Source organism: Mus caroli, chromosome 5, assembly GCF_900094665.2.
Source record: "Mus caroli chromosome 5, CAROLI_EIJ_v1.1, whole genome shotgun sequence".
In the NCBI taxonomy this organism is placed as follows: Eukaryota; Metazoa; Chordata; class Mammalia; order Rodentia; family Muridae; genus Mus; species Mus caroli.
In genome coordinates, this window is record NC_034574.1 from 109,234,769 (window position 1) to 109,250,060 (window position 15,292).

Here is a 15,292-nt window from a genome sequence, read left to right on the forward strand (position 1 = left end):
ATTTGTCTGCAACAACACTGCCCGGTCTACTTTGATGCCTTGTGATCAAGTTCTTTATCAAAGCAACCCCACCCATCCATCCCTCAGCAGGCAGTGCTGCGGGAAGCCGTGCACTCTGTACAGTGCTCTGAAGGAAATCTTCTCCTTTCTCCTTTGTAAAAGGTGACATTCAGCAAAGGACCACTGATGCCAGGAAACCCAGAGGCCAGGCTCTTCCCTGTGACCACGGGGATTGCAGCCCTGTCTTTCACTATTGAGACATATGCCAGTCTTGCCTAATGATCTATTTACAGGGTTACAGACAGATGCCCACCTCAGTCCTGGGCAGACTAAAGGACATACATGTGTCTGAGAGATGGGGGCGGGGGTTGCTTAGCAGTCGGTCTGAAACACTGGTTCCTTTGTTCAAATGGCCAGCTTGGCTTCTCTGTCTCTCCCCTTTTTAAACATATGAGATGGTTGAAACAATTAATTAAGCTAATTAAGCTGAGAGAAGAAAAGTGATACATAATGTATTGTTCTTCATCGTTACAATGACGTGGGAGAGAAAGGAGGAGGGGTGAGAAAGGGAGAGAGGGAGGGAGGGAGGGAGATAGAGAGACAGACAGAGAGACAGAGAGAGAAGGCAGGGGAGGGAGAGAGATTGATTAAGAGGGAAGGCTCAGCTCTCACACTCTGGGGAAATAAACACAGCCTTTTCCTTCCTGGGAAACAACACTCTCTTTTTTCCCTCTGACTCAGGACTGGCTGCCACTGGCTGCTTAGGTGGCCCTTGGTCTCAGCCCATCAACCCCCTCTTCCATCCAGACCCCTGCGACAGATTAAACCCTGGTCCTTTTAAGCCCCGGAAGAGGCTGTTGTCCCTCCCAAGCAGATGAGGGCAAGGTGAAGATCCAGAATGGGAGGAAGAGGGCAGTCTGTGAGGAGCCACAGCCTGGCCACCTGTGGTTAGAGTTCTGTGGTCTCAGGGTGGTTTCTCTCTCCACATGCCTGTCACTTGTCATGGGGATGACACAGGCTGGGAGGGCAAAGTCGGAAACTCAACAAAAAACGAAGCCAAGCTGAGCCTCTGCGGGGGGGGGGGGCTATCTGTGGCAGTGAGCATCCACAGGGAGTGGGGCAGGGGTAGAGGTGGGGGTGGGGCACTTGGTCTTTTGCGGGCAGACTTGCTTTCGAGGGTTGATCTCTCCCTGAGCAGCCGGCCTCTGTTTTAGTCACTGTTCTACTGATGTAAAGAAACACCATGGCCAAGGCAAAGGGTCTGATTAAAAGGCAGCATTTAATTGGGGCTGGCTTACAGTTTCAGAGGTTTAATCCATTGTCATCATGGGGAGGGGACCGTGGTAGCACACAGGTAGACTTGATGCAAGAGAGGAAGCTGAGAGTTCTACATCTGGATCCACAGGCAGCAGAAGAGAGACTCCCTAGGCCTGGCTTGAACGTTTGAACCATCAAAGCCCACCCCCAGTGACGCACACTTCCTCCAGCAAGACCATGCCTCTTAATCCTTCGCAAGTACTGCTGGTCCCCGATGACTAAGCCTCCAAATATGTGAGCCTAGAGGTAATATCTGTTGATCACGTGCTATGATGCTGTGCCGCCTTGGTACACAGGAAGAGAAAGGACAGGCTGTGTGCCAGACTAGTTTCAGGTGCCACGGGTGGCAGACTCAAGCACAGCGAGAGGGACCGCTAAGCAGCAGTCTCTGAAGTCACTGCAGAAGAATGATCCCACAGGCCTTGGCTACCGTGAGGAGATGAGCAGACCAGACCAGGAGTGAAGGATTTGAGAAGTGATTGATTGCCGCCACACCAGCTTCTGTGATCCTGGGCTGACACCACAGAGGGAAGGAGGCAAGGAACATACAGGGGGAACCTTGCCCCTGGGGGCTGGAGGACTGGTCTTCCAGTTCCTCCCTAGGAAGCCTATAAGACAGGGGTGAGGCAGGCTTAAGAGTCTTCTGGGGTATGAAGAGTGGACACCAGTTGGTCAAGGTACTTCTCTTCAGCACTGTGTCAGTGAAAGTGAGTCGAGTAGCATGCCTCCTTGCTGCCCAGAGCTTTTCTATAGAAATGTGTGCCTTACTGATGGCTATGACAAATGTCTCTGCCACCTACATCAATGGTTAACTGTCTAGGTCCTCCCCTTGGGGTGGGACTTCATAGCCGATTTCCCATCCAAGGGTGACGATGAGCGCAGTCCTGGGGCAGGACTGGGCTACACACACATATCCCATTACGTGGGAGCAGAGGCCGTTTGACCAGAGGAAGGAGCTCCAACGAGAGGGTGTCAGGATGAATATGGCCTAGATATATCAGGCGCATGTATGAATAAAGCACAACAAAGCCCATTAATGATGTATATTTAATATATGCTAATAAAACACTAAAAAAATAAGGAAGAGTCAAGGTTGCCTATGTCTGCTCCCACAGACCCTGCGGGCTGGCCCCCAACTCATACAGTCCTTCCATCCCATGGTAAGGAAGCCAGGCTGACATTCTCCCAAGTTCCCCAGTGCCTCCCCTGAGCCTTGAGTCGCCTCCTTTAAATGGTCTATAAATATCTGAGAGCGTCTTGATTAGCAGACGACAAGTTCCTCTAATAAGCATGGGAAACGTAGGCGACAACCCTGTGCTAATTACCTTTTGGGCATTTGCTTCAAGGGCTCTCAGGAAGGGAACCTTGCCGGCTGCATTACCCTTTTGGCGCCTTCTGCGGCATACATATACAACTGACAGCTGGGGAGCCGTCATCATTCCTGGAAATGTCAGCGCCTAAGCATTCTTAATTCTTGATATTTGTGGGCCACTGGCTTTGATCCCTACATGGCAATAGAGAGAGGGGTGATTACCCCTAGGGAGCCCTTCCTCTACAACAGGGACGTTTCTGAGCATTACACTGGCAGTCCTTCCAGCAAACCAGTCAAGTGGGAACTGTTACTGCTCACATGGGGGGAGAGGGGGAGACTAAGACACAGGGAGTCACTCGCCCATGGGGGTGGTGATGGTTAATCCTGACTGGGAGACACACCTCCGGGTGTGCCTGTTGAGAGTGTTTCCAGGGAGGGGCGAGTGAGGAAGGAAGACTTCTCTTCACAGTGGGCAATCTGAGTGAGGTTACAGACAGGGCAGTGTTTGCCTCACATAAATGAGGCCCTGGGTTTCATCTTTAGTGACTCCATCATGCCCCCTCCCAAAGAGGTCCAAGGGAATCAGCAGTGTCCCCTGCCTGCCTTTGTTCCTTCCTGAGTGGGAGCCTTTCTTTCCTGGAAGAGCATCCCACTCCAGTTTCTGTGGCCTTTTAACATGGAAGAGACTCCAGCAGCTGCACCCTCTACCCTACAGGGAGCTTCCAGACCTTCAGGGATAGATTGGTACTCTTTAGGCATCCAGCTATGTGAATGGAACTGAACTGGAGGGTTTACTATTCTGGAGTGCAGCTAGCTATTCTGGGCTCTCCAGACCCTGCTCTGTAAGAGCTACTCTAATAAACCCTCTTGGGGTGTGTATCCTGGGCCCCGAGAGTTGACTCAGCTATTAAGAGTGCTTATTGCTCTTGTGGAGGACCTGGGTTCTGTTCCCAGTACTCACACTGGGCAGCCTGTAACTTCAGTTTCCAGGGGATTTGGTGCCCTCTTCTGGTCTCTAAGGGCTCCTGCACACACATGGTGCCCAGAAATGTATACAGGCGCACATGCACACAAATACAGCTATCAACCATCTTAGCTTATACATCCACTCTAATTGGTTCTGTTCCTCCAGAGAAGCCTGTCAATCACCAGTTTGCCATCTCTGTGGAACAGCCAGCAGAGGCTGTGGTAAAGGTGGGCGGGGCATTGTGGGTCCCTGCTCAGGTGGGATCTACACCTGCCTGAGGATGTGAGGATGTGCATGCAGAAGTGGAAGGTTCCCCCAGACTCACTCTCGGGGTTTCTGCCCGGTGCACAGGCACTTTCTGAATGCTCTGTTCTCTAAGCCAAGTGGCCAGATTTAAAAAAAAAAAAAAAAAAAAAAAAAAGATCAAATTCACAAAGCTGAGTGCTTTTTTTTCCCCTAAACAAAAACCCTATAGGTCAGAGCTTAGATTCAGAAGGAATTCATTTAGCTGGATATACCTCAATTATCCAACCCAATTAAGCTGTTTAAATGATCAGCGTCTCCACCTCCCCACTCCCCAGCCCTATCCCTCATTAGCTGAGCCTCTTGTCTCCTTTCCTTTAGCTAGCGGGTCTTGGCAGCGTATTGACCTGGAATCAAAACACGCCTTTCTTAGAAACGAGGGCTCTAATTAGAAACGGCATCCATGCCTTCCACCGAAAAGGGCTCTGTTTGGGAAGTTGACTGCTTCTTTTCTTGCTTCCTTCCCCCGTCTTCAGCTCTTCCCTGTGACAGAAGCCCGACAGCATATTTTAGCGAGATCTCAAGAAAAAAAAATGCAAATGTCCTTGCTCGTGGTCACGGGCACAGTCAGATTCTCATGTGCGGTGCCTAAAGTGAAAGTTGGCACTCTCGCTTTTCTGTCAGCGACTTTTGGAATGTACTCCTTAAGAACTTGCTCCAACAGATGCCTCTCAGAGAGGTGCTTGCCTCCTGCTCAGTGGTACCATAGCTCATGAGGCTCCTCCTGGCAACACAGGCTCTCAGAAGTTATTTGGTTTGAGATTAAGACCTCGACTTCATTGTGTCTGCTTACGAGGAATATTGTCAGTGTGATAGAATGAAGGATCGCATAGGAGGTAAACCCCTGGGCACATCTGTGAGGGGTGATCTTGCAGAGGTGGGAAGACTCTCAGACAGTGTGAGTGGCACTAGTCTCCAGGCTGGGGTCCTGGCCTGACTAGTTGGGAGAAAGTAATGTGATCCCCAGAATGAATCGCTCTCTGCTTTCTGGCTGGGGGTCCAGTGTGAATAGCCTCCTCAAAGCTCCTGTCATTATAACATCTCTAACCCACCCCTGTAACTGTGAGCTGAAACCTCTCTTAAGCTGTTGTTGTCTGGCTGTTTATGTCAAAGCATCCTGAAAAGTAGCTAAGACATTCCCAAGCAGGAACCCGCTCTAAGGCTCAGGCTCCTCATCTCTGCACACAGAGGACTGTGATCTCATCTGCTCCATGGGACTGAGGAGTAATGGTACCCGATAGGTAGGAGGTTGTTACATTTCTTTCTCCAATCATGTAAAAACTGAGGCCAGGAAATTCCAGGTTAGACTCTCTGCTTAGATGAAGATGAAGGAACAGGGGAGCTCACATGGGTCCCCCAGAATCATCGAGACAGGCAAGCAAGAGAGCTGGGAGCCAGGGCTCCCCCTTCCAGGCAAAGGGCTGTGGCTGTTCGGCCACCATGTGGACCTCTGGGAGCATCTGGACAGGAAAAGCCATGGGCTTGGCAGCTTCTGGTGATGGTGTTGAGAGGTTGCTCTGACCTGTTCCCTTCCCGGGTTCCATCTAGACCCTGGCTCCTCTTTCTATCCCAAGCAGAGCTGGTTTGGTTTTGATACTCATGGGTGACTGTCCATGAACCAAGCAGCTTCTGGAGATAGGGGTCTGCTTCAATCAAAGGTTAACTGTGTGTCTACCACAGGGCAGGTCCTGCTGGATACTAGTGTTATGGTGACAGTCAAAGCTGGCCTGCCTCCTGCTGTGGAGAAGTTGTCAGTTTGCCAGGGGAGAAGGTGTCAGGTCGTGGAAACTGGTGAACAGGAGCCTGCGACCTGGTTTGGGAAGGGATGCACAGGGAAGGCTTGTCTAGAAGGTCCCCATGGAGCTAATGCTGAAACATATTCTGGGAGAGGAGAAAGATGGAGGGTGTGGCATGTTTTACACACACACGCACACACACACAAGAACAAACAAGGCTGGGGGGAAACTCGGTGGGCTCACGCAGTACCTTCTAAACCTCATTAAAGATATAAGCCTTCATTCTGGAGAGAGTGTGTGTATGTGTGTGTGTGTGTGATGAGTGTCTCTCTGTATGCATGTGTATTCATATTTGTGTAGCAGTGAGAGTTTTGATTTCTTTAAAGACCCAGGTATATTATGTGAATTCGTTTATGTTTTAATCCCTGGTGTGGAAACTGCTTCAGTTTGTCCACAGCCGCTGACTATGATTGTCTGGTGCTCTAGAAGGGTGTTGATTTTGGCCAGCTGCAAATAGTTTAAATCTGGGGATTCTGGAGAGGGAATAAACACCACATCGTGAAGAGAGGCAGGAGGCACTCTGAAGAAGGCTGCTGCTACTGCTCCACCTGCTGCAGCTGCTCCCCACCACTGCAGCTGCTCCTTCCCGTTGTAGCTGCTCCCCCTGCTGCAGCTGCTCCCCCTCCTGCTGCTGCTCCCCCTCCTACTGCTTCCCCTGCTGCTGCTACAGCTGCTCCCCTTGCTGCTGCTGTTTCCCCTGCTGCTACTCCATCTGCTACTGCTACTCCCCCTGCCGCTGTTACTCCTCCTGCTGCTCCCCCCGCTGCTGCTCCATTTGCTGCAGCTGCTTCCCTGTTCCCCCTGCTGCTGCTCCATCTGCTGTAGCTGCTCCCGTGCTCCCCCTGCTGCTGCTCCATCTGCGGCAGCTGCTTCCCTGTTCCCCCTGCTGCTGCTCCCCCTGCTGCTTGATGCTGTTATCAAGTAACCCTGAGCAAAATGAACAAAGAGATGAAAAGGAGAAGCTGGAGATATCCTGACTATGAAGAGTGGGCTTGCCCCAAGGAACTTGTCCCTAATCACCAGGAAGTAGTCTAAAGAGGTCTGCTTCCCCTTTCCCCTCTTAACTTCTTTCTCTCCTACCTAGTGCTGGGGGTTTGGGAGGGATCAGGGTGGGATAAAGGTTGGAAGGGTGAGAGATAGAAGAACCTAATAAAATAGTGTAAATAATAATAATAAAAACCCAACATTTTGTGCCTGTGCGTGTGGGTGTGCACTGGCGGAGGACAGCTGGCCATCACTTACGTTACAGATGTGCTCTACTTTCCCAGCTTCATGCGCATCCTGGCCATTAGAACCCTGGACAGCAAGCCAAGGGGAGGACACACCAATCGGTGCTCCAGTGCCAAACCATCAGCCTCGGTAGCATCATAGAAGCTGAAGGGGTAAGCTGGGCAGTGGTGGTGCACACCTTTAATCCCAGCACTTGGGAGGCAGAGGCAGGCGGATTTCTGAGTTCTAGGCCAGCCTGGTCTACAGAGTGAGTTCCAGGACAGCCAGGGCTACACAGAGAAACCCTGTCTCAAAAACAAAACAAAAGAAGCTGAAGGGGTTATATTTAGGACTATATATATATGTGTGTGTATGTACATATATATTTTCCTACTAATTGTTGTATATATGTATATATGTATATGTATACACATATATTATATATACATATGTACATATGTATATACATATACATACATACACATATATATAAAATAAGTAAAAAAACAGAGGCCATGAATTTGAAGGAGAGCAGGGAGGGCTTACCATATGAAGAGAGGAGAGGGAAGGAAAGGGAGAAATGCTGTAATTAAATTATAATCTCAAAAATAAATGTAAAAAATCAGGTTACGTGCTTCTGTATATAGTCAGCTCTTGGTAGCCATGGCTTCTGCATCCATGCATTTCCCCAACCAGGGAGTACCAGAAACATTTCAAACATTTCCATTTCTCCCGAGAACATAATCATTCCGCAATCCTTCGAAGACCAGTTAGAGCACCCATTCTAGTGGCCGTGTGCAGGTTTGGCGCAGGCACTGTCACCTGTCACTTTATGTCAGGCGTGTGAATAGGGTCCAGGTGGCATTAACTAACCCCTTTGATTGACAGTCACTTCTAAGGATTCTCTCTCCAACAGGACTGTGGGACCCTGGGGAGAATACCTGGGGTTTGCTTCTTGCTAGTGTCCTTCAGACATCTGTCACAGGGGAGGTAGGTGTCCAGTGTAAACTCAGAAGATGCCCCTAGCCTGTAGCTGGGTGGACTGCCTCCCCTTCCTGCCCCTGAGCGACAGCATACAAAACATCTTTACTCCCCTCACAAACCAGCCCAGTTCCACTGAGAAGTCTCCTACCACCACCTACCTGCCACCACAGATCACTAGACACTGTCGGCTTTCACGTTCTTACATAAACCTTCCACGGCACACATCCCAGTTTGGATAGAAATACTTGAGATCTGAAGGAGCCCCCAGAAAATGTCCTCGGTGGGGTTTGAACACAGAAACTCAGAGCAGGAAAGTGGCACTCTCTCTTGATAGAAGGCATCCCATGACTGGAGATAATGGTTCTGAATTTAGCTGTCAGAAAGATCTCCGAGGGGGAAAACTATGTTGGTTTGTTCAGCCTGAGAAAGGTATAATTGGCTTCTGTTGGATTTGACGTAAATGGTAAATGCCCCCTCAGTGCTGAAACTCGTAGATTCATGAAATGTTTGGATTCAGCAGCGCCGCCTGAGGTTTGGAGAATGTGCGGAGGTAGGATGGACAGCCATGCCATGGCCTAGCTAAACAGTTCCTGCACTCTCCACAGCTCTGGATTCCTCTTTTTTTTTTTTTTTTTTAAAGATTTTTTAATTTATTTAATGTATATGAGTACACTGTAGCTGTACAGATGGGTGTGAGCCATCATGTGGTTACTGGGAATTGAACTCGGGATCTCTGCTCTCTCCGACCCTGCTCACTCTGGCCCAAAGGTACATTTATTATTATATGTAAGTACACGGTAGCTGTCTTCAGACATACCAGAAGAGGGCGTCAGATCTCATTACAGATGGTTGTGAGCCACCATGTGGTTGCTGGGATTTGAACTCAAGACCTTCAGAAGAGCAGTCAGTGCTCTTAACCGCTGAGCCATCTCTCCAGCCCTGGATCCCTCCTTTTGCAGCGAGACTATGCCTCAGTTCCCGGAACAAGGTCCCCAGTGACCCAGCATCCACCATCGTTCGTCTTGCACTTGGGGTTCTGTATCACCTGAGTGGGTGGCTCCTCCCACAGGGAGATGCTACTCTCCCCCTCTTGTTTCTTAGTCACCCTGCCCTGCAGTGTCTGATGGAGAGGACTTGGAAAGGAAAGCTTTATTGTGGCTCACAGTGGGGAAGGTGTGTTCTCAGATCACATCATGGAAGCCAGGAAGCCAGGAGAAACAGAATTTCATACTTGGGTGGCTTTCTCCCATTTGTGCTACACATACATACAAACACACACACATACACACAGAGTTCATCCCCTGGAAATGTGCTCACACTGGCTGTGACAACCAAGACAGAAGATCACCCTGGACCCTCCTGATGGCTCTCCTAGGGTACCACTGTGAGCAAATGCAGTCACTGGGTGGGGCTGGGATATGGGTTCTCAACCTGTGGGTTGCGACCCCTTTGACAAACAGCTGTCTCCAAAGCCATTTGCATTATGACTCATAACAGTAGCAAAACTGCTGTTAGTAGGTAGCCATGAAATAATGTTATGGTTGGGGTCACCATGACATGAGGAACTGTATTAGACGGCCGTTAGCGCTAGGAAGGTTGAGAACCAGTGGGCCAGGACTAGGAGGTCTTTCTTTTTAAGACCCATCTGTCAGTGTGTGTCTAAGGAGTCCTAGTGTTGGAGGTTTTATGAGCTCATTTGTATCAGTCACTAATGATCTGTCAACCCAACGCCATCTCCAGGACAACCATCTGTCTCCTGCCCTGCTTTCTGCATCAGGGTTAGAGAAGGGGCTGCTCTTACACTGAGGGGGAAAAAATGGCAACACTATGCCGGCACAAGAGTTTACAGAGGGGGATGTAAGCTGGGATGGTTCTTTGGCTTTTTTTCATCCAAGGGGCACATAGGGCTCTTGGCTGTGAGACCTGGAGTTGGGGTAGCCACTTTGTAACAAGGAGAAGAGTCTGCTGAATTCCAGAGCAGTTGAATTGATACAGAAACCGCCCACCTCCAAAATGCATGTTTATGTCACTGGGGTGTTGGTTTTTTGTGCTTGTAGCCTGCAGTGGTCCTAATCAATACCTGGCGGTTTCCTTTGATTTTTCCCGATAACTTGTGGCTCTCCACGGCATCTCAGTGTGAGCGATGGGACCAGACTGAGGGCTAAATCCAAGGGACCTGAAGTACACTCGTGGGTCCCCTCTTTTTAATTAACAAATTCATTAAAGTAATTATTTTTTTGAGGCAGAATCTGGTCCTCTAGCCCAGGCTGGTCTCAAATTCATGATCTCTCTCTCTCTAGCCAGAGCTTCCAAGTAGTTGGAAATAACAAGTCTGAGCCGGCCTCCATGGCTGTTCCCTTCTCTATAGCCTAAAAGGTTCAAACCGGGTCAGAGTTTCTGCCACTCTGTTCATGGTGTCTTAGCGTCCATGCAAAATGAAAATGGGCCCCAGACCTGTGCTCTCTGACTTTCCCCGAGCTGGGGTCTGACCTTGCTTGTGATGGGGGTGCACTCTACTGTGAGTTCTTAGCCTCTTCTAGACCTTGAGCTGATGATGGCTATAGCTTCAGATTGGAGGGGGCACTCATGGCCAGCCAGAAAAGGGAGAGAACCCAAGCCTATAGACCTGAGACCGTCTCAGCACCTCTCAGGCATCTATTTAACTCTTTTAAATGTCTACCACAGGACTCCAATTCCATTCAACGGGGCTCACAGATTCTCACCCTGGACAGGTCTGAAGGCGGATGGACTTCAAAGGCAGAGCTCCCCACCCCACAAGGACCAGGACCACTTACACTGCAGGGAGAAGACTTTCTGCTCTCTCTCCCTCCTCCCACAGCCCCCTCCTCACACTGCACAGCTGATGCTTTGCAGAGGGACAGAAAGCAACCTTATTCTGGTCGACTGAAGAGCATTGCCTATCCCTCATCAGGAGGAGTGGGCCAGTTGCTTCCTGCCTCCCGATTGATCACAGAGAGGGGTTACTGTCACAGGGTTGGCAATTGGACACAACAGTGAAGGGTCACTATGGCGGATAGTTCCAGGCAGGAGTATTAGGCCATGGAGAGAGAGAGAGAGACAGAGAGAGAGAGAGAGAGACAGAGACAGAGACAGAGACAGACAGAGACAGACAGACAGAGACAGTGAGAAACACAGTGAGAAACACAGACAGAGACAAATGGAGTGAAGGAGGGAGAGATGGATGGAGAGAGAAAGAGAGAGAGAAAGAAACAGATAGACAGAGACAAATAGAGGGAGGGATGAAGGGAGGGAAAGAAGGAAGGAAGGAAGGAAGAAAAGCATAAACCAAGCCAATAAATTGCAATTGCTTTGTGCAGTCCCTATAGGTCCCCTTGGAGAGAGAAGAGGCTCCTTGCTATTTCCCTGGCCCATGCCTTGCCTGGCACACAGAGGCTGTCTACTTCCTTGCCCTCCTGCCCCCAGTACTAAATCACAAGCGGTCATTAGATAATTTACCGCTTTTTCAGGGTAATCAGCGCTGCTGTGCATGGGGTGTGGCGTTCCTGATTAGAGGGGATCACCTGCCTCTCACTTGCCCTCTACTATGCCACCATTCTTCCGGTCTGCTGAGAGAGGAGAACCACAGTGGGGCCTGTCATCCTGCTGGCTGGGGGGGGGGTCCCTCTGGCGGGAGAGATGGGTTTGGAACCGCCTTGCTCCTCCCCCTTGGACTGCAGGCACTCTGGGTGCAGAGTAAGCTGGGGCAGACTCCTCATCCAGGCTGTGCAGTATCAGGAGTCCTGCCTGGCTCTGCGGGCAGACTCCAGAGTACCCAGGGATAAGACCTTACGCAATCCTCCAGTCATTAACGAGATTGAAACACCAACCAATCCTGGCCCTGACATTCAGTGGTGGGGTGCATCATGTTCCATTTGAACGTTACCACCTCACCCAACAGAGCCATCACTTTCTAGAAGCAGTGGTCTCGGGGTGGGAGCCCTTTAGCCAAACTTCACCAGTGGTGAGAGGCACACTGTGTTCCATATTCGTCTCTGAGAGCAGGGACTTGTCCTGTCACCTCAGTCGCTGGTGGAGTTTGCTTTATAGTGACGCTAGCTAAATAAATAAATAAATAAATAAATAAATAAATAAATAAATAAATATCCAAACCCATCTTGAAAGAGAAGCTACACCATGAAACAGAAGCTTGCTAGGTTCTTTTTTTTTTTTTTTCTCCTCAAGAAATGGGGATTGGCAAGATGGCTCAGCAGGGTAAAGGGTTTTGCTGCTTGAGCCTGGTGGCCTGAGTTCTGCTCCCAGAGCCCACAGCCAGATGGTAGGAGAGGATTTCCTTTCTGTGGGATCATGCGAATGCTCACGTACTCAGACCTCACCCCAGCCCATGTACCCTAATAAGAATAAATGCAAATTTAAAAGTGGTGCCTGTATTTCAAAAAAAATTTTTTTTTTGCAGAATAGGGGATGGAGAAGAACTGACTTACCTGAGGTCGCTCTTCGGGTGGGGCTGAAACCCATATGGGTTTGTAATACAAACTCATGTTTGTATTACTAAGTTAGCAGAAGGCTTTCCCCCAGAATAGTTTTTGGAAGTTTTAGGATCTGGCCAAGTTTTGGGCATTCTTTTCTATCTTCAGGTTTCATGATGGCAAGGCAGGAACTCCAGGTACCAGGAGCCAAGGTCACTATCCTTCTAGAATGGGCAGGGGTGTCTGATAAGGCCCCTAAACACAGGTAGGCACTCTTCAGAGTTAGCTATTTACCTTTGTGGGATACTTCAGACTGTGTGGCCATTTCCGTAAGACCCACCTTTTTTTTTTTTTTTTTTTTTTTTTTTTTTTGAGTACACTGTAGCTGTCTTCAGACACACCAGAAGAGGGCATCAGATCTCATTACGGATGGTTGTGAGCCACCACAAGGTTGCTGGGATTTGAACTCAGGACCTTCAGATGAGCAGTCAGTGCCCTTAACCGCTGAGCCATCATCTCTCCAGACCAAGATCTACTTCCTAAAGTCAGAAGACATGCTGTGGGATGCTGGGCATGCCCTCTGCACCTGCTCTGGTGACAACCAACTCATGCCTCGTTCTCCCTCCCATCCAGCTCTGCCAGGAAGTTTGGTTCCAGAGGAGATGCTCTGGGTCAGACCCACTCAAGTGAAGAATTTAGAGATGACAGGAGAAGTCCAAGGCTCAATTCCGTAGAGGGAATCATCCCTTGTTTGCAGAGCAAGGAGGGGTGAACGAAGATGTATTACTATTTTAAGAGGAGCAGTCTTGGGGTCCAAGAGATGGCTCAGAGGTTAAGAGCGCTTGCTATTCTTGCAGGGGACTAGATGGTATATACACACAGCAGCTCACTAGGGCTCCATTTTTTGTACACACACAGCAAGCAGCTCACTATTATCTGTAGCTCCAGTCCCAGGGAATCTAACACCCTCCACACGTATGAGGCATGTACAGAGCACAACTAAGCATGCAGGCAAGACTCATAAACACAATATAAACAAAACAAAATTGTAAACGCAAAAGAGCCTGGGGACATTCTGGGCCACGTATAAACTGGAGGGTTTTTAATCCTCCCTCCACAAGCTGTGGGTGGAGCAGCTGCCATCCCCACCCTCCCTCCCTTGGCTAACTGTGCTGGAAATAAGACTTTGAAGACATCAAAGTTAAATGTACTTAAAACATCATCTACCCAGTTATAACATTTGCATCTAGAAACCCCGGACCCGAGTCGTACCAAGGACGCAATCACATACACGTAGACGGACCACCTCTATACTTGAGTCTCTTACTCTTTCTACTATTTGGGCCCATCCCGGTCTTATCACGGAGAAAGAAAGGCTCGGGGTGTGGAGAAACTTGCCTGACAGCGACAGCCAGCCCAAACCTGGACCCCGTCCCCACCCCTTAGAACGTGACACCCTTGCAACCAAACTCTCCACAGAGTGATAGGAAAGGCTTGCCTCTCCACCCCAGTGGATCTCTGGAACTAAGTTCTGTGATACCAGTCTACAATTCATCTTCATTTCTCCCCTACTTTCTACAGTGTCTCTCATCAATTTACTCCATCAGTTTGGAATTACTGCCTAATGGATAGCTCGCAGCTCTGATCCGTGTTTTCATTCACCGTGAGAAGCCAGCCATCGAGAGCAACAGGGATGTCTGGACAAGTTCATTATACCTAGGCCCTCGTCCAGCCTCGCCCCCCCCCCCCCCCGCCCGTTGGGCGGGCCTAAACCTAATCCATTGCTCTTGTTAACAGAGAGATGGCGACTTACCTGAGTCAGTTGATCTGAGCTGGAAAAGAGCCAAAGGGCCTTCTTGCTGGGGATTTTTTGTAACTTTTTGGTGGCTGGCACTTTGGTCATCTTGAAAAACAAAAAACAAAAAAACAAACAAACAAAAAAACAAAAAACCTTCAGCCTTTAAGCCCGTGCCTCCACTGAAAAACTTGTTGCTTTTTCTAGATTCTTGACTTCGCAACACTCACTGGTGTGAACCGGTCCAGAAAGTTCTCCCAGGCCCCCAAGTCCCAAGTCCAGAGACTGCGAAGGGGTTTCTTGTTGCAAAGCCGAGCATCTGGGTAAGGAAGCCTTTGCTAGGCCCGAGCAGGCAAACCTGAGACTGTTTAACTTGCACAAAGTCAGTTTTATACGTTTTCCCTCTTTTAAAGGAGGAGATATTTTTCTCCTATACGCAAAATAAAATGTAAACTGAAAAAAGTAAAAATAAAACTCTATAGACAAAAGCCCCACCCTCGGCCAGCGAGACCAGGGAGTAAGGCGGGCCCCACCATGGGGCTCGGCCTTGGGGCTTAAAACTGCCAAGTAGGGCACGCTCGGTTACCTGGCAACCGGACGCCAAGGCGCGCAGACGCTTCCTCCTCGGCCAGGATTGGTGGAGACCTGGACCCGAATTTTTCTGGGTTGCTGGAAAGGGGCTCTGAGCTGGTGGCTGGCCAGGGAGCCACACTGTCCAAACTCTTTCGGGGTCGGGGTTGAGGAGGTATTTAAATTTCTCTGCTCTGTCCAGAGGACTCCAGTCTTCTCTCTACTTGCCTATAAGGTTTCTTCCTTTCAAAGTCGGTTTCACCTGTTGCTGATCGCCACGAGGCTTTTCTCGGCCTTTATATTAAACCCCTCGCAAATGTGTGCCTTCAGCTCTACAATTATCAGCTCCAGGTGCCTATTCTTCCCATCTAAAAAAAAAAAAAAAACAAACAAACTATAGAACCTTCAAAGCCCACATTACAGATACAGCTTCATGCACACGCCCATTTATATGTATTTACGAGTATTAGTATACGTGCGTCGGTATGACATTTATCGAGAGCCTACAATATACAGTGTGCTGTTTGTGTATTTCACAGCACATCTCTGAACTGCCTGACATCCCAGCCCCAGACAGACTGATTGTAAACC

The 15,292-nt window shown here is 49.3% G+C and overlaps 1 protein-coding gene across 5 annotated transcripts in view; it reads right to left on the reverse strand.

Moving 5' to 3' along the window:
• The window catches only part of Ccdc60 (coiled-coil domain containing 60), a 165,263-nt gene extending 150,576 nt beyond the window's left edge, over positions 1–14,687 (reverse strand). For 3 of the 5 annotated variants that reach the window (XM_021162733.2, XM_021162731.1, XM_029477675.1), the window contains exon 1: positions 14,150–14,687. In XM_021162733.2, coding sequence (XP_021018392.1) covers positions 14,150–14,239 — 90 coding nt within the window. In that variant the 5' untranslated portion in view covers positions 14,240–14,687. The remainder of the gene's footprint in view (positions 1–14,149) is intronic. The other 2 variants (XM_021162732.1, XM_021162734.2) reach the window with 2 other exon arrangements.
• Between the last annotated feature and the right edge of the window lie 605 nt (positions 14,688–15,292).